The sequence below is a fragment of the Camarhynchus parvulus genome, chromosome 1A, assembly GCF_901933205.1.
Source record: "Camarhynchus parvulus chromosome 1A, STF_HiC, whole genome shotgun sequence".
NCBI lineage: Eukaryota > Metazoa > Chordata > Aves > Passeriformes > Thraupidae > Camarhynchus > Camarhynchus parvulus.
Window position 1 is genome coordinate 34766554 of NC_044586.1, and position 18541 is coordinate 34785094.

General features: G+C 38.6%; 1 protein-coding gene across 1 annotated transcript in view; it reads right to left on the reverse strand.

The window, feature by feature from the left end:
• Window positions 1-18541, reverse strand: part of TRHDE (thyrotropin releasing hormone degrading enzyme) — a 210342-nt gene that overhangs the window by 36596 nt on the left and 155205 nt on the right. Inside the window, exons 11-12 of the mRNA XM_030959613.1 lie at window positions 11182-11315; window positions 11028-11083 (exon numbers count right to left, since the gene is read on the reverse strand). Coding sequence (XP_030815473.1) covers window positions 11028-11083; window positions 11182-11315 — 190 coding nt within the window. The remainder of the gene's footprint in view (window positions 1-11027; window positions 11084-11181; window positions 11316-18541) is intronic.

Consider the following 18541-nt stretch of genomic DNA (forward strand, 5'->3'; position numbering starts at 1 on the left):
AAGTACTGAACATGGTAATGGAATAGCCCTCATAAATAATTCCCCAAAAAAATTTCACGGCAATCAAAAATAATCTTTAAATTACATGAGGTATTAATGAGTCAGATAAAAGCAGAAGATCTAGATTATATTATGAAACATCAGTGTGTATTCAACTGCATTCTGACCTTGATTTGTTCTTTACACTGAGCCACTGAACTTATGGACAGATCCCAGCACATTCATTTTCCCCTTAGGGACAAAGTACCAAATGGTAGTGTAATTGCCAAGGGAAAATTATTACTCTGTTCTGAATTATTTCTATCATAAATCCAGCAGCAGTCAAAAAGACTTCGTCACAAAAACGACAGGGTTGCCGTACAGTGATGAGAGTCCCACATACAAGGGCACCATAAATCCTTTAGTCCCACCACCCAACAAAGACATTATAAGTTATGTGTTTAAATCAAAATTAGAAAATCCAAGCTGGCAGCAAACTGGTCTGCATTACAGAAACAATGGAAATGAGGTGATTTACTTGCTGGTGGTTTAAAACTCACCCTGACTTGTCTGTTTCTTAAAAATGTGTAAAACATGACTAGCTTTTTGTCTGGGTAATTTTGAAGGGGTAAAATGCAGCTCTTCAGAACACAGATGTGCAACTCAGATTAACATCAGTTCTGTTTCTGTTCATGTGCAATATACGAATAATTAGACTATACTCATTAACTCCTAGAGAGAGTTTAAAGTAAGTTAGGATTCTTAACAGTTGATTCATTCTTTTATCTTAACAGTCAAGCGTGTGGAATAGAATAACTCAGAGAAACTCGGCACCAATGAACATCCACATATAACTGTATCTGCCTTTTTCATTTTTTTCAGGACCTATCAAGGACTGGTGTCTCTACCAATGTATTCAGGATATTCTTTTCCACAGTACTTTAACAGCAATTCCTTGATAGCTGAGTAAGAACATGTATGTTGAACCTTGACATGTCAAAAAAGCTTTGGGCAAGGCGACTCATAGAGCTCGGAAATTAACTCTTGTAGTCACAGGGGAACTCTTGTAGTTCCCCTTCAACTCCAGCAGGGCTAGAAGTCAATGACTTAAAAAACTTAGGATCACTGGCACCATGTTCAACTACAGAAGCTGCAGAAAGAATGTTTTATCATAGAAATGGACAATCTGTAAAAAAGGTCCTGTGATCTCCAGTATCAAAGAATCTGCCTCATCCTTCCCTCCCAGGATTGAGCTGACTTTATATAAGGACCATGTAAGGAGTTTATTTTTCTAAGATGTCAGAGAGACTTGATGGAGACATTATGATCTGTACCAGCTATGGACCTCCACATAAACAGGAGAGGAATGCATATCTGCTCTTTGATGAATACAACAGCAAGTTTTGGCTTACAAGATCATTTTAAGAACTACATTTAATTAGCATTCAATGTCTCCAACATTAAAAGATTCAGAGAGTAAGACAGTTTGAAGTGAAGCCTGCTTCTTATTATGTTTTCTCACATGCAAAATATTTAAGGACTCTTCAAGTGACATTCAACTCCACACAAGTGCATTTGAAGCATCCTACAAAAATAGTTCAAATTCAATGCAATTATCGGAGTATTATGTGGCTTAAATTATCTTACACAGTTTTAGAGTTGCCACATAAGCAAAGACTAATATTAATTTGAATTACCTTTGCTGACAACAGAAGAAAACCTCAAATTTAAACCCTTCTATGCTTGTAAAAAAAAACTCCTTCAAACTGTAGTTCACAATCTCTCCTTTCCTCTTCTTCCCCATATGAAAGAAAAATGAATTTAAAAGGAGTAATACAAGAAGAAAAGGAATAATGTAGCTGCTAAAAATTAAGGCTATGCACTAAGGTATGTAATGTTTTTCATCATCATGAAACCATGATTTTTGAGAAGTATGTAATTCACAGGGTTGCATTAAGTAAAGAAATTTGAATGTATTTCAGGAGCTAATAGACATCAATTTCAGATGACTCAATTATTATAAGTGTTATTTATTTTCTTTCTTGGTGATTTTTGCTGGGAAGGGTAGAAAGAAACAGCTCTTCTATTCATTAAGTTGTCAACAGGTGATGATATCTATGAGAGCATGTTTGAGCAGAATCAAAATTGAATTAGTTTATTACTATGCAGAATACTTTTTCATCACTCCCTGTTTGCCTGGTCTAATGTTTACAATTTGCGTATCAGTCACCCAAGTGAAATATGCGTTTAAAAGCTAGAAACTTCATATGGACAGCACAGAATTCTGATCTTGAGAACACACACATAAAATCCATATTTTGTTTGCCACAATATCTGCACAATTGGATATTCCTTTTCTAAAAGCAATTCCCAATAAACATATTTATAATAAAAGATTCTCTGAAATTCTCTTAAATCCTCACCTATTCTCTTATCTCCACTTTGCAGAGAAGAAGAAGACACAAACAATTTAAGTTATTTTACGAAGATCACCTAGGAAGACTACAGCAGAAACAGCATCCCAGGTTTCTTCAGTCCCTGTGCCTCAGTCATAACACAGCCCTTCCTGTCATTTATTGCTTGATTTCTGGGTAGAGCAAAACACACTTCTAGCCAGATAGGAAGAAGCTAATCTGTTACAACATTGCAGCAGACAGAGCATACATGGACAAAGACCAGACCTCCTCTAGACAACAATCCTGGTCAACAGCTATCAGATAAGCTCAAAAAGTAGGATAATTTCTGAGAGGCAATGGCGCAGTCAGATCAAAACAGGAGGCAAACCATGACTAGCCTGTGACAGCAGACTTCTTTCTTTATGCTAGTGAGGCATCAGTCTTGTCTTTTATAACTAGAAAAGTTGGCTTATGCCTTCATTCATATACCCTTTGCTGATGCTAGGAAAGTCAAGGTGCTTAGATCAGCACATCCAGCTTCTCTGAGTGCCTTGATTTTGCTACCTTAACCAATGTAGCAGAAGGATCTTTTGCTCTCCACATTGGGGAGAAATTTCCACTGTGGGTCTGTCAGACCCACAGAAAGGAAAGTAATTGGGTTCTGGGGTAACGGGTCAAAAAAGCTGCTTGTTTTGAGAGGACCGTTGAGGCAGGTAGAGACTAGGGCTAATCAGACGGCTGTGGGGAAGAAAAAGGGCTGTGTAAATGATATGAAGTCCCAGGGAATGGATGTATGCTTGCTATGAGAAGATTGGGTTCCCAAAGAATGCCAAAGGTGTTGAGGCTGTACAAAAACTTCCCCCTACCCCACCAACACATATTCCTCATGCTAAGCCATATTTGCAGCTCTTAGCTCTGTTTCCAGTACTTGAAGTTGCAAAGAAGCCTTCAGGAAGCTCCACTCATTAATTCCTCTTCTTCTTTAACCTCAGACTCCAGTGTTTTTTGAAGCTTAATTCAGCATAATTCAGCATAATTCTGGTTCAATAACACTCACAAAACAAATTTCAGAGACTGTTCCTTTCTCCTCTCACTACTCAGCAGCCCCTGGCAGCTGCACTGCGACAAGGAGACATCCATACCAAGCTGATTCCAGAGACTAGCTTGAACTCTGAGACTTGTGGTAAGAAGAGAAGGAGTTAACACCATTAGCTAAAAATAACTATGTTACTCCCTTGAAACCAGAGTCAAGCCTTCCTGACAGTTTATTCTGGGTTTGGCTAAGAATAGAGTTAATGTAGTTTACAGGATAAAACAATTACTGCTACAATTAATCAGAAGTACCAGAAATAATTTAGGTAAATTTTGCTGGGATATGACAAGACCAAGACCTTCCCTCTGCACTAAACACTTTGCAGTCAGATCTACAGGATTGGTTTTCAGTGCATGCTGAAGAGCCTTCAACTTCTTCCCTGACTCTCAGCAGGTATTTGTATCTTTCAAGACACTCTCACACCAACAGCACCAACACTTTCCTGGAATGTGCTGTACAATTTGCTTTACTGCCTTCAGCTATGTAACAGGATCAGATGCACAAATTACACACATACTACAAAAGCAGAATTGGCTTTTAGTGTGCTTAGTTGCAGGAATTGCTTTGGTTCCGCTTGTTACAAACACATGCAAATGTTAGCTGAAATATGTATGTCCACATAAAACAGATATCAATGCTGTGATATGTCACAGAACATAGGGACTGACATGCAGCATATGGAATGAATGATGGCTACCTTAAAATAATTGAAACTTTCTCTTTTCTCTAAAAAAGGCACATCTACTTTGGCCCATTGAGAGAGTATTTATGTCAAAAGAAACCAAACAACTCCTGCTGGAAACCATATGTAAATCAATTGCTAGTGAACCATCACCAAAATTTGCCTGACAGTGAATGAGAGTTACTATGGCATCTGCTGAAATAATTCAGATGAGGCCTCATTTATTAAAACAGTAAATCTATACCACTATTAATCAAGCGTGATACAAAGTATTGATCTATAACTCCCTTAGCTGGTACTCAGAGGCACTAATTAAGGGAGCTGCATAACACATTTTGTTTTCCTCAGAGTTGAACTATTAGAAAATGCAATCAGGAGTAAAGACGAAGGCTAGAGTAGAACTGCAGTTGACTAATTTAAATGGATCCTATATGACTGTTTCTGAATAGCCCAACAAAACAAAGTCAACAACTCTGAATGTGGCTGTTGAAATTTTGAGGCATTTTGATGTACATTAATTGCACTGAGAATGTCTGTCTTTGTCACCTACTTATTATCCAGACCCAGAATTTCACATGGACTGTCAAATGCCTCGACTTCTCCCAACATTACACTGAACAGAACTTGAAGTAGCACAAACAAGTGTAACATGGAACCAATTAGCCCACATATGTTGGAAGACTTCAAATGCTACAAGAAATGAAATCTTAATCTCTCTGAAGGGAAACAGCAATGAAGATCATTTCAATTCCATAATTTGGTTTTGCAATACATGTATTTCCACCAGACATTTCAAGAATAATTCTGGATTTATTATGGAAGTATATGAACTACAGTCCTAGTTATGAGTTAACTGTCAGTTTCCAGAAATAAGAACAGCTAATCATTATGTGGGTTGGTGCCTCCTCAGGTAGCTGAATGGATAAATTTTTTTCCTCAGTGTCAAGACTCCACAGCCAGAAATCAATTTTTTAAGAAACAATAAAATAAGGGGTTCTAAAGACATGATCTTCCAGATCCAAAAGGCTATACTTGATTAAGAAAGACTTACTTTTTAAATTAATTTCTCTCTAAAAGCTGGTGAGAAAGTGATCTGGAGTCACCATTAGCTTACTTCAGTATTTTACTTCTGGAATCAATCTTGGAGACAAATGCACCAGCTGTTAAAGATAAATTTATGTCAAGGGAGATAACTTGGATTTATATTTTGAAAGCTAGGTTGGTACTGCCCTTTCTCTTGCCCTCAGACTTGGGTTTTATAGAGTCAGCAGAACTCACAGCTTGGAAAGAAACAAGCCACAAAGAATTGTTTAACAGCAGGAAAACAATCATCATAATTCATCATTTATCTATTTGCACCAGGATCCTGGTTTTGGTCTGATGCAGGAAATTCTGAAGGCCATCTCCAGCATGGAAGTCATTTAATTCACAGAAAATCTTGAAGGTCCATTTTTTTCTTGTTGCTCATTTCTGCTACAGCTCTCCATATTTGTGAAGCCTACAGGAGCTTCTTATTATTTGAATCTCTCATTTGAAGAGACTATAGTTCAACCTGCCCCTAATCTGTGCATGGAAATGGACAGCACTCCAACACAGTTGTCCATCCTTGGAGCCTAAGAACATTTATCAACAACCACCACTTCATGCTTTCTCATTCAGTGCTTACAGAACTGGAAACAACAATAGCGATTTTAGATGACAGTAAAAGAGATATTCACAGTCACATCTGATTCAACACTGATTAACATTAAACATAAACCAGACCTATTTCTTTCACATACTACTAGATCAAGTCAACCAGTTCAAGGAGGGAAATTTTTTATGAAGATTTAGAGCCCATCAAGGAAGAACCTGTGGTGGCACAACACTCCTAACATTAAGTGAGTAATTTATCTTATGTGGTTAAGTGGTTTTGAGAGGTCAGGTGTATGTTTCTGTCCATTAACTGTCAGTGCACTACAAGGTGAGAATGTCATATTTAGAAGTGTATCTTTGGGATGCCTAAAGTAAATTGGGAGGCATCCTACCTCACATACTCACTAACTGACTCCTTATCCTAAGGAAAGAGAAAGATATGAGAAGCTGACAATGTTACTCACACTCTTATGAAACAGAGCCACCCTTGTTAATTATTGTGATGCTTCTTATTGGAGCTACCTGACCTGCCCTCTGCCTTGTTTATGCTTAGATGAGAACCACAGTTCTGTTTTTCTTCTCGTGGCTTCTGGGCTTTCTCAGTCAACATTTACTAGTATCATTTACTAGAATCAACATATTTTAAATTCTACTGAAACCTCATGCAAACAAAAAGATAAAGAATCTTCAAGTAGAAGGGAAGAGGGAGTGTCAAGGTGCTATTCTTGCTGAAGAACATGGGACATGAAGTGCCGTATGCTATGTTCTCCAAGGCTAAGGGTATCTTAAAGGTATGTGCATGCACTACAGCCAAGAATTATGCTTAAAAACCTGAAAAACAAACAAGTTGTAACTTTCTTTGTTGTTACTTTTCCACTCAACTCTCCTTGATGAATGTTATATAAACCAAAATATAGCAAGAAGGAAGATGAAGGAATGCATTTCCATATAAAATAGACCCAAAAAATGCAATTAAATGCTATAGAGTCTAATATATTCCTTGGCAGTATGAATTCATTTATATTGTTGATTTTCAAGAAATCACTATGCTGGTCAGTAGAAGGATAATAAACATTTCAGAGGAATGAAATCAAACATACCTTTAAAAAAATAAAACGTGCCATTCCAAAAAATTTATAGGAGTACTTTCTTTTATTTTTCTCTAGTTCTAAATATTATAAATTATACTAAAGAGAAGAGCTGCACTCATTCCACAAACAAATCAATTAGCAGTATAACAACATAGAAAAAATCATATTAGGACAGACAATATTATAATAGTGGAAAAATTGAGTCAAAACCTTTTGGTATTATCTGTATCAAGTTCAAGAGCACAGCAGGAAGTACTTCAAAAGTTTCTAAGAAGGACAGGGTATTTTGAAGAAATACAGTCTCCACAGTACAGTAAAAAAAAACTGTTTACATTAGAAGTAATTTTTGAAAGGACCAGCATGAATTTAAGAAATAATGTTTTAATTTTTGCATTATTTTAGCATTAAAAATAATAGCTAGGGATTAGAACGAAAGTATGTATTCCACAGTTCTCTTCCCTCTCTCAAAACATACATGTTTATAGTTGTAGACTACAAGACACCACATCAGTGCAACTAGGGACCAAACCTGAGGACTGAACTACTGTTAAAAACAGCCAGTCTTCTCAGAAATCAGACCTGAACTACCAAGTACTACTTCTGTGTCTGGTCAATAAGGTTACTGACCTTTTCTCACGTCACAGTCAGAGACAAGTGTACGTGTTTAATGTCCCCATCACGTAATGTCATACAGGCAGGGAGAAATGCTCACTGTGCGTCGGACACAACACTGAACCAGCACAGCACATCCAACTATGGTACTGCTCCAAAATAAAGTGAGACAACTTTCTGCACTGCATCTTGCAGCCAGGGGAGGGAAAGCTAAGCTGCTTTTAGGCTGATGGTGGCCTTTTGAACAGTGACTTTTTCAGAAAATTGAAAGAGTCTGTATTATTCTGATAGCCCTCAGAGCTTGTTTTAGGAACACTGTTGTGTCACATCAAAATCCCAGATGTGGCATGAGAAGCTGCACCATGCTGCAGCATCAGGGTTCAATTCCTGCTGCCTGTCCTAGTAAGAGCTTTTCCAACTACTTTCTTATTCTAAGAAGTTCTGATGCTTTGACATCAAGGCCAGCCCTCAACATCCTGTAAAGAGTCTCTTAATGCCTTCCTCATCCTATCCATCATGGAGGAACATAGCCTGTATTAGGCCAAATCCTGGTCCTTTTTTTGTCTGGGGAAAGGGGAATGAAAATAAAAAATACCAAGCTCTTCCTAAAAACTTACCATACTGTCAGCCAGCCAATCATAATAACTTCAGCTTCACTATAATTATTTGGTTTTTTTTTTAATAGGAAGAGGATAGATTGTCTTAGGTTGAAAGATGTAGCTGGAGGTGTGTATTCTACATGCCATTTGTTAGAGGTGGGGCAGTTATCTTCTGTTAACTGGGCAGTTTTCTTTGTCTCTTCCACAAACCAATCCTCTCTCCAGGAAGTATCTTCTGTTAATGGGCCACTGAGTGTCACTGCATGACTGATAAAATTACATCATCCCATTAGGAGATGCTCCACCCAGGCAGAGAAGCCAAGTATTCCTGCCTAATATATAATCTGAGATTTGGAACACCACAGGCAACCTTTTCCCACCAGATTCCCAGAGGAGCAGCTATCTTCTCCACTGGATTCCCAGAGGAAAACCAGGCCCATCTACACCACCAGCGGACCTTCAGAGGAAAACTCCACCCTTCTACAGGATCACTGCTTCAACAGAACCACATCTGTCACTGCAGGAGGACAGCAGCCACCATCCAATTGGACTGCTACCAACACCCTGACCAACAGGGTGTCAGGTCATATTCTGACTCCGTCAGTGGTTTTTTTCTTTTTGTTTGTATTATTGCATTTGTTTTTTTTTAGTTTTCCCAGTAAAGAACTGTTATTCCTATTCCCTATATCATTGCCTGAGAGCCTCCTAATTTCAAAATTGTAATACTTTGGAGGGAGGGGGTTTACATTTTCCATTTCAAGAGATGCTCCTGCCTTCCTTAACAGACACCTGTCTTTTCAAACCAAGACAGATTAACAATGTAATAAAGATCAACAAGAAGTATACCCTACATGGCAAGTTTAGCCAGGTCCACATATCTTATTGCTACTCTTGGACTACAGACCATAAATCTACTGTTTACAAACAGATCCTTCCTCCAAACTGGCTTGTAAGGCACACACTCAAGGTAGCACTATTGACAGGACTCTGGAAACAGGAGTCTAGCTGCATATCCCTATTGGAAGAATATTTCCTCTTAAGCGATATCCATGTATGCGCGTGTCTAGACATTTATAGCTCCACTACTTTTTTTCCACAGTGCATGAAGACCAAATGCAGCAGCAGTCTGCTGCAGACCATCATTAACAAAACAAAGTCAAGATTTTTTTTAATGTGAAATCTTGTAAAAGATTTTCTAGACAAGGTTCTAGTGTAGTCAAGATTTTTTTTAATGTGAAATCTTGTAAAAGATTTCCTTCACAAGGTTCTAGTGTAGTTACCTCTGAAAAAGGTGCCAGTTCTAGTGTTCCCAAGTATCCCCATAAAAGTACTTCAGAAAATTAGTGGGGAATGCATTACTCATCTAATCTTTTGAGTGATTTTTAGGTAGATGAAACTTGGTCAGACAATTCAGGTTGGGTCTTTAATCAAGACCTCACCTTAATACTCTATGAACAAGACATCCTAGAGCACTGGCTCCATACTGACTCAGAAGAAAAATGCTCACCTACAAAAACTGGCTTAAGAAACAGCTTTTTTTCAGGATCTAGACTTTCAGGGAAGTCTAGACACATCTGACTGCATTAAGTGCATGGAAAAAGAAGGCAACATAGTAGCTCTGTGTAACTGCACACTACTTCTCTGAGGCGTCAAAATCAAATAAAATTGGAACAGATTATGGATTTACTCAACATCTGGTAGTTCTAATAGTCTAAATACTTCAGAATAATCTGCAATAGTCTTCTAGTCAGAGAGTAAACAAATCATGACCTACTGAATAGGTCAAATAATGACCTATTTCTAGTTTTTACTGTTACCAATGGGAAGATATGAAGCAAGAATGAAGGGCCATGCCAAAAGTGGATGGATACACCTCTCCCCATGATACCTCCTTCCCTACCACATCTCTGGATTGTTAAGTAAGGGCTAATCACTACTTTACGTCAGCAGCAGGAACAGAGTGGTAGGGCACACAACTGTGTTTTTACTGCAATGATGCTAGAACATCACTGAGCTGTGACACTGTGACTGAAGCCCAAACACCTCCAGTGACCATTTGTAGTTAAATGTAAAGACACTAGTATTAGGAATTCTTTTCCTGCTCCCTTTGACATGACAGTGCAAGTAAAATCACATTATTTGCAATTTCACAATTGAATCTGTAATTATGCAATCAAAACCCTATGCTAATGCTATGTTCCCAGGTACCTCAAAATCAAAAAGCTACAAATGTTCCACTATTTTCCTCTCATTTTACACTTTCACTCTCAGTATAATGGATTTCAAAATGGGGACTAATCCATTGCCTCCATTTATAAAGAAGGCACTACCTAACCAGCACTGTATGTGTTAATTATTAACTCTCATCATAATAAAACAAAAAATGTTGCATAAATTCCAGAAATGCTCAATGGAACTGCTTTTCCATTATGTTTGAAAAGCACCACAGAGGAAAAAAAAGAGTCTGTTCTAGCAGATTATAAAAAAAGAAAGATACTGGAAAAATGATATAACAGTACAAGTTAGGGCAAAAAAATTACTGAAGCTTGAAGGTGCCTTCCATCTCAAATTAAATACAGCACAAGGATCAGTGGTAAAAGAAAGAAGAGGTGGGACAACTGGGAGAAATGGAAGGAAAAACCCTCAGTCATTAGAGAAAGAGGAAAGAGATTATTTATCTGCAAAGTGTTAAATTGAACTTGCTGCAAAATTGATCAAATCTCTTCAGACTCGGAAATACCCTGCGGCAATTATTGATCAAGAGTAGTGAATGTGCTACAGACCATTTTTATGAGCTATACATAAAAAAAAGCAGGGGAGGGAAACTAAAGTGTGTTTAAAACACACTAAACTTTGAAACACACTCAACTGCTGAGTTAATGGTTGCATGAGTTATTGCAGCAATGTGTATGAGGATAGATGATCTTCAGGAAAACATACCTGGCTAGATTGAATGCATCATCAATCAAGCCTGCTCGATTACTGACAGAGATAACCTGTGAGGGGCAAGCACAAAAATTGAACCATTTAAGGTGATGAAACAGTGAAGGTTCATCTATGAAAGCAGATTTTAGGGATGAGAAAAGGATCTTACCTCATGGTTCCTTGTTAGCTGATTAATTAGCAGCTTCCAATTCCTAATATCATAATTAACTCTGAAGTAGCCAGTCTGGTTGATGTTCCCCAGCAACCAACCTGCCTCTTCCAAAGCAGGAATTCTGTGGTGTTCTGGAAACAAAGAAGAAGAAAGGAAGGGGTCTTGGTTTTAAATTTAAACATTCTAAAGATGCATCTGTTACATTTTCTCCTTCTTTAAATATACGTGAAGGCAGTACAATTAATTCAAAGACTAACAAAATACTGTGTTAGATTAATAATTTCCTTCATCGGCTCTGATGTAGAGAGATGCCAACTGACATTCCCATGGGGACCACTTACCCACACAGAACTTCAAGTGTGCTTTTTCTTTCCTGGCAAGTATTTTTATGAGAGGTACCCACTTTAAGTCTGGTACCCTTATTCTGGCCATGCTTAAATAGTTTTCTACAATTGTAACTCAAAAAATTCAATGAATGTGCTATAGAGAGAAGAGTAAACCTGTGATTAAAAAAAATGATTCTTAAGTGTTTCTGCATGTATTTGATTAAGTTTTTACACTGGATTTTAAATTAAAGTACTTCCAGTTGAACAGCTTCTACCTACTAAGCACTGAGAGCTTCCTCTTTAGAGCTAGACCAATTAACCTTATATCACCTAAGCTGTTCTTCATCTTTCCCCATGTTTTAAGTAATCACTTTAGGGCTGAAAGTCTAAATTTATTACTGGTTTTGTGCAGCCAGGCACTCCACAACAATTTGCAGAAATAGGGATTTCAAAATTTCAGCAACAGAAATGCCCTGAACTCACAACATGCACTTCTTTTGTGTCACAGCACAAAGCATCAGGCTTCAACACCCTGGAAGAAGTCTTCAATCTAGTAAATGATTTTGACAAAACTAACCATGAACAAGAACTCACTAAAAATTCAGAAACACTTTTTTCAACCAATAAAATTAGTTTTTACACTGTTGAAGTAGTAGTCTTGTCATTCATTTTAAAAAAAATAATAAACACATAAAATTTGTTATAAATGCAATTCCATTAGAGAATTATTTGGTATGCTTGAACTCCCTGAAGGTAACAAATGGGAAAAAAGTTAGCAGTATGGTCTTTACAATTCACTCATACTATCTAGTACATAGGCTTCCTAAAGAAATTGATTTGTTTTAGTCCTTCTTGTATAAAAGTAATTTCTGAGGAAATTATAGTTAACTAGGGCTACAGTTGCACTTCTCCCTTGACTAATAGCAAGCCCACGAATAACTACTACTTTAAAGTGCAGTAAGTACTAAGATCAGCAAGACCCAAATCTTAAAAACACATAATTATATGTTTAAATTCATGGACTTTCATTATGCACATGGATTCAGATAAAAAAACTGCAGGATTAAAATAGATAGTCCTCTTTTCTCCTAGGTAGTTCTGAAACCATTAATATCCCTGAAAAATACACTTATTAAAAATATTAAGCCCAGAATAATTCCATTGTTGCCTGTTCAATTCAACTGTTATTGCTCTTTTATCTGTGGTAAAGCACCAAGCAGACACATTCTTCAGGATCCAATATATCCTGCAGAAATAGAACTGAGAAAATCTGAATTGAGTCTACAACTCTGTGGACTTCCCAGGTGTTCATACTGTCAAAGCACCTAAGATGCTTCTGCCAGACAATCTGATTTGGAACAAGGCTGTAACACTTGTGTGTCCTTTATTCCACAAGGGGCTGTACCAATCAGTCCCAGCAAATTCTCTTAGACTTGCTCCTCTGTTTAAATCCTTTTTTCATTGGGTCCAAGTCTGATCCAGCCCATTGCTCCATCCTATTTAGAGAAGACTTGAATCCTGTTCCTCAGTAACCTTGTACCACCTTAATGCAGTACAGCTTTCTGTGCATGCTGTTTGGTTGCAAACTAACCTTTAAATGCCACCAGTCCTGAAAGCAGCTACTTGAAACTAGCTAATCTTTGCACCTCTACAATGCTACCTAAAAGCATACCAAATCGGCTATCAGCACACATAAAAAAACATCTGGGTAAATAAATACATTAAATAGAAATTTTCAAAATCTTATGCAAGTAAAAAACACATGCACCTTTTCTCCTTTGGGCATTTGTATTACATTTTCACCTCCACAGTGAGAAAATTACTTATGCTTCAACAGAGTATTGAATGATTCTTCCCAGTCAAATATGACAAGTTCAGAATAAGCTATTTCACATGTAACAGCTGTGCAACACCCCCAATATGTATCACTATAAAGGAGGAGAGTATCTTTCCAAATCACGATGGCATTATTGCTGTTTCAGTCAGTTTAAATGCAACCATAACCTCCTGCTATTATTTTTCAATAAGACCACTCATGTATTGACCTTCTCCTGAAATAAAGGACAGAAATCTTTCACACTTTCCCAACTTACATAAAGAGGTGGCTATTTTACGAGACTGCCTTATACATGTGCTTCATACAGTTCTATATAATTTACTAGAATTTGATATTTGTGTCTGTCAGTTCTCATGCTTTCCTATCAAAGAAATTCTTTCTTCTGGTAATTACAGGCACTAAACATTTCTATATCTAGGTAATGTTTCCATGTACCACAAGCACATTTATTAGTTTTCTGTTAAAAGTATTACAGTTAGCAGAAATGTAGTAACTCAGTGTTAAGCCCTACCTTAAACCATTCATGACTTTCTAAACAACAACAAAGATTTCATTTGGAATGAAATCCATCTTTGAAGGTTTTAGTTCACCACTCAAAAGTCAATTGAAAAGATATATCCTGTTATATGTGAGATTAAAGGGAATTTTTTTAATCATCTTCCATCAGAAAGTATTTTTCCATGGTCATGATTTGTCTGGATGCCTCAGAAAATAACACTGCTCTAAAACTTCTAGTTTTGCTGCATACATATAGGAAATACTTAGGTGGAAGCATTTAAAATTTGACATTTTTTGGGGGGTAAAAAAATCAGTTAGGGTCTCATTTTTCTCCCCAGTTTGTCTGCTCTCAAAGTGTGAGATAGTTCCTCCAGCTGGTGCACGTGGGTTGAAGTTCTGAGCTCTCCCAACAACTTCAATTCCATCAAAACCAGCATGTGGGGCAGGTGTGGGAGAAGGGCACCCTTCTGCAAGAGAGTACTGCCAAAAGTATGGGCTAAACACAGTTCCAGTGCCATTTCAAGTCTTTTGACTCACAGTTATTATTTTAACTCTTTACCTTATACAGCCCCTAGCTTACTAAGAAATTGGTTTAAGCTAGTAGAATCCCTACAGGGGGAATTGACTCCATTTTGCTGCAAAAACAACTGCACAAGTGTAGCACAATTTCTTGACAACAGCAAGTGAAATTTTTCTGACAAAAAAGTGTTCCATGAGGACTTTCATAATAATTTATACTGGCTTTACTAAATCCTGCATATCTGCTTGCAAGAACTTTTCATACAGGGAGAAGGAATCCAGAAGAAAAAATTCTATCTATCTCACGTGCCATGTTGACATAGCTCCATGCTGAAAGAAAATATTTTGGTATACAGATTAGCACAATAAATGGAGCACATCAGGAAATATGATCATGTTGCATCTCACAAAACTCTTTCTTCAAATTGCCCTTCCATCCATTAATATTCCTATATGATGGAACTGCTAATGACTAAGGTGGTACACAATGTAAGCAGCGGTCTTCTGCTAGGATCTTCAGCTGTTAAAATAAGGGGAATGATTCTGACTCATTCTGTCAAAATTACGCAAGATTCCAAGGCCTGTATCCCTGGTCCTAACTACAGCAGGCTGAGGTTCAAAGCAGGACCTGTATGTTGACCTTTTTTCACAGTGCTTCCCTTCTTCCTACTTTTGAAACAAGAAGGAGTGGAGTCTGGAAGCAACACAGGTAAAGCTCAGCAGCTGAGTTTCAGAAAAGAAAAGAAAGGGTATTTTTCTAAAGCTGCAACTAATGCTCTGCTCCTCAGCAGGCAGCCAGCAAACCCCAGCTCAGAAGCATCTGTCTTCTACAAAACACTTCCTGGAGGAGAATCTGACTGTTGAGTGGCTTAAAGTAGAGATTATCTAGTAGGAGGTGGCAAAGTAAATTGGGACTTGCTGTTGGAAGGGAATTGCCCTGTTGAACTTTCTTTCCCCCATCTCATGACAATCCTGAGGAGATACTAAGAGCAATCTGAACAGCAGTCACTTTACTGTGGTAGGGAGGTCCATCTAAGGAGTATTTCCTTGGTACATAACAAATCAGTTCATAAACAGGAGGTGAGGATGGAAAGGGCAGGGACTAAAGCTGTGTCAGCTAGTTCAGCAGCACTTGCTGAGTTGCATGAAGATGTTTCCTATCTGGAGACTGAGTACCAGAAAAAATGATTCCCAGGGAACAGCAAGTATGTGTTTTTCCAAAGCCCTGCTCACCAATTGGAAACGGATGCTAGCTGAACCTCCTCACTTGAGGTTAACGTCAGTTCTAGATTTGCAGAAACATGCACAAGTAAGCCTGTGCTTCCACACCTAGTACACCTTCATCAGAAATCACCAACACATTCCCACAAGCCCTGCTTAGCAGCCATAGGGATGGAATGGGTCCAGAGCTGGTTCCTGGCTTTCTACCCACTACTGATTTTGGGCTGACCCCAAAACATTATGGATACATGTTCACAGATCATTACAGCAACCACAAAAGAAGCAACTTATCTAGGAGAAATAGAAACAAGCCCTGGAATATGACAGAGCAGAAGTTTGTAACACCAATGATTTCCATAGTGCCAGCAAAATTTACCATTCAGCAGACCTGCAAGATTGAAGCACAAAGAGTACTGCTGCCATCTCAGCATGATGTTTCTGACCTCAGCATGGATAGGAAGGTCTAGCACAAGATGTTTCCTTTGTGACTACTTGAAGCAGAACAGCCTCATCTATGGCCATGGGGAGTGAACAGGGAAAAGGTGGTGGCGACCTTTGTGCAGCACTCTGAGAGCAAATGAGACAGCTCCACTTCACGCACCAGACAAACTGAACCCAGTAAAAGGACCATCATGTGATGACTGGTATATGAACTGATGACTAGAAACACTGTTACACAAATGCTATAGTTCACCGGGTAAGGAGAAGAGAGACTGGCAGAAGCACTTGCAAAATGAAAAGCTTTCAAAACTATGCCTACATACCTTCCACAAACAGGTGGAAAGAGCTATATTCAATTTGAAACATCTTGGATATTATGCACTGTGGATGTGACAGCATGAAAACTAGATAAGTTTTCCCAGAATCAGCTTGTGAGACTTTAGGGAGTTGAAGATAAACAATGATAGCTTATTATTATAAACAACCTGCAGGTGTTGTTTCCCTACTCTCTGTTTTCCTATTTTTCTCAAAGATTTTTTATAAGAAAAGTGTTTTGTTAATTAACCAATCAAGTGAAAGGTATTAATTAATTGACCAATCTAGTCTATCTGTATCAGAACAATGTATAAAAAAAGAGAATGCAAAGTAAAACAACTATGCTGTGCAAACCAGCCTTCTAGTAAGTCTGTGTTGTTTCTTACTCAACAGCAAAAACACACCTTGTCAAACAAGTTGCCAAGGCCTGGCACTGTCCTCCCTACAGGATTTCCTGCAAAGGACAATGAACTGCAACTCAAAAAGACATTGTGCAGCTGTAATTTCCAGTATGTTCCTTCACTTCAGTGCTGTGAAGAACGGACAGATCTAGCACTGTTGCCAGCAACTCTGGTGAGATGCAGTTATCTGAAAAGATCCTGCCCAGCATATTGAACAATCACTGATCTGCATGCTCACTACCTCTGGCATGTAGCAGAGACAGACAAGATGAGGAAAGAGCAGCAACTCAATCATCCAAATTCATGTCAGTCTCACAGAGCTGGAGAGCAGCTTCATACCCTTTTGTTCATGAAAATACCAACTGGTATCCTACAACACCCTGATGAGGTCACAGACACAGTGGCAGAGAGGATGCAAAAATCAACAATTCTTGCTTTTGTCTTTCTGGATGTACATGAAGGAAAACCCTCTTACATCAGCAAATAACCATTCTTGGTGAGCTAGGGCAAGGCATGGGGTTAACTCCTGATAGATACTGTTATTTGAAACACCACCAAAAAAAAAAAAAAGGAACATGTTTTGATGTATTTCTATATGCAGCTATTTCAAAACTGCTGTGGTTTCATTTCTATCAGATAACCCACAGACAAGGTTAATTTTATTGGAAGATTTAAGTGACATGCCAAGATATCACAGTGGTAGTCATCAATTTAAACCCTTTTCCCTATTGGCAGCTGAAATTAGGTGTCTGATCAGTAATAATGACTATGTTGGGTTTGCATGGCCAGTTTTGGTAGCAGAGGGGTCTCGGGGTCGGCTGCTTGTTCTCTGCCCCCGAGGTGAGTTGGGTGGTCTAGGGAGCGACCTCAGGCTTTGAAGAATGAGACTGGACTCTTTGCTGTTTGGTCTTCAGGTTGTTTATTAAGTCTTATCTACAAAATTTTCTTCTTGGCAGACAGAGGTCTAACCAGCAAGGCAGCCACGACGCTCTCCGACTGCCTCCAAGGCTGCTCCGTCTCTTATACCACAAATTACGTATATCATATTTACTTTTACTTTCTAATACTTATCACTCATGTTGGACAGTGCACTTCTACTCTAAACTAATCTTCAAGTGCTAACATCACAGCAGAAGATGGAGAACAAGAAGAAGAAGGAAGAAGGATGAGACACGCTTTGTTCTCTCTATCTTGTCTCCATTACTTTTATACAAAAATTTTTAAAACTTATATTTTCACCTTGTGTACACCTTATAAAAACACCCTTTAAACTTGTGACACCTTCTAGCTTTCATACTAAACTGGCAATTCATTTGCAGGATCGAAATCTAGCTACTAAGTGTTCTGGGCATCATGCCAAGATCTCTGAGCCCCCTGACGGGGTTTCGGCTCTCGACGTGGTCTCGGGGGACTCCTCACATCCGAAGTGATGTGCAGAGTTCCCACAGAGGGGAGGCTAGAGAAATGGCTTCTGTGAGAAGCCGCCAGAAGCTTTTCCCATGTCCAGCAGAGGCAATACCAGCTGGGTCCAAGACGGACATGCTGCTGGCCAAAGCTGGGCCAACCAGAATTGGTAGTAATGCCTCTGTGACAACATATTGAAGAAGAAAAAGAAGAAGGAAAAAAGAAATTATTGCTCAGATGTAATTGTGGCCAGAGAAGAGCAGGGTGAGAACATGTGAGAGGAACAACCCTGCAGACACCAAGGTCAGTGGAGAAGGAGGGGTGGGAGGCGCTCCAGGCACCAGAGCTGGGATTCCTCTGCAGCCTGTGGTGCAGCCCATGGGGATGCAGCTGTG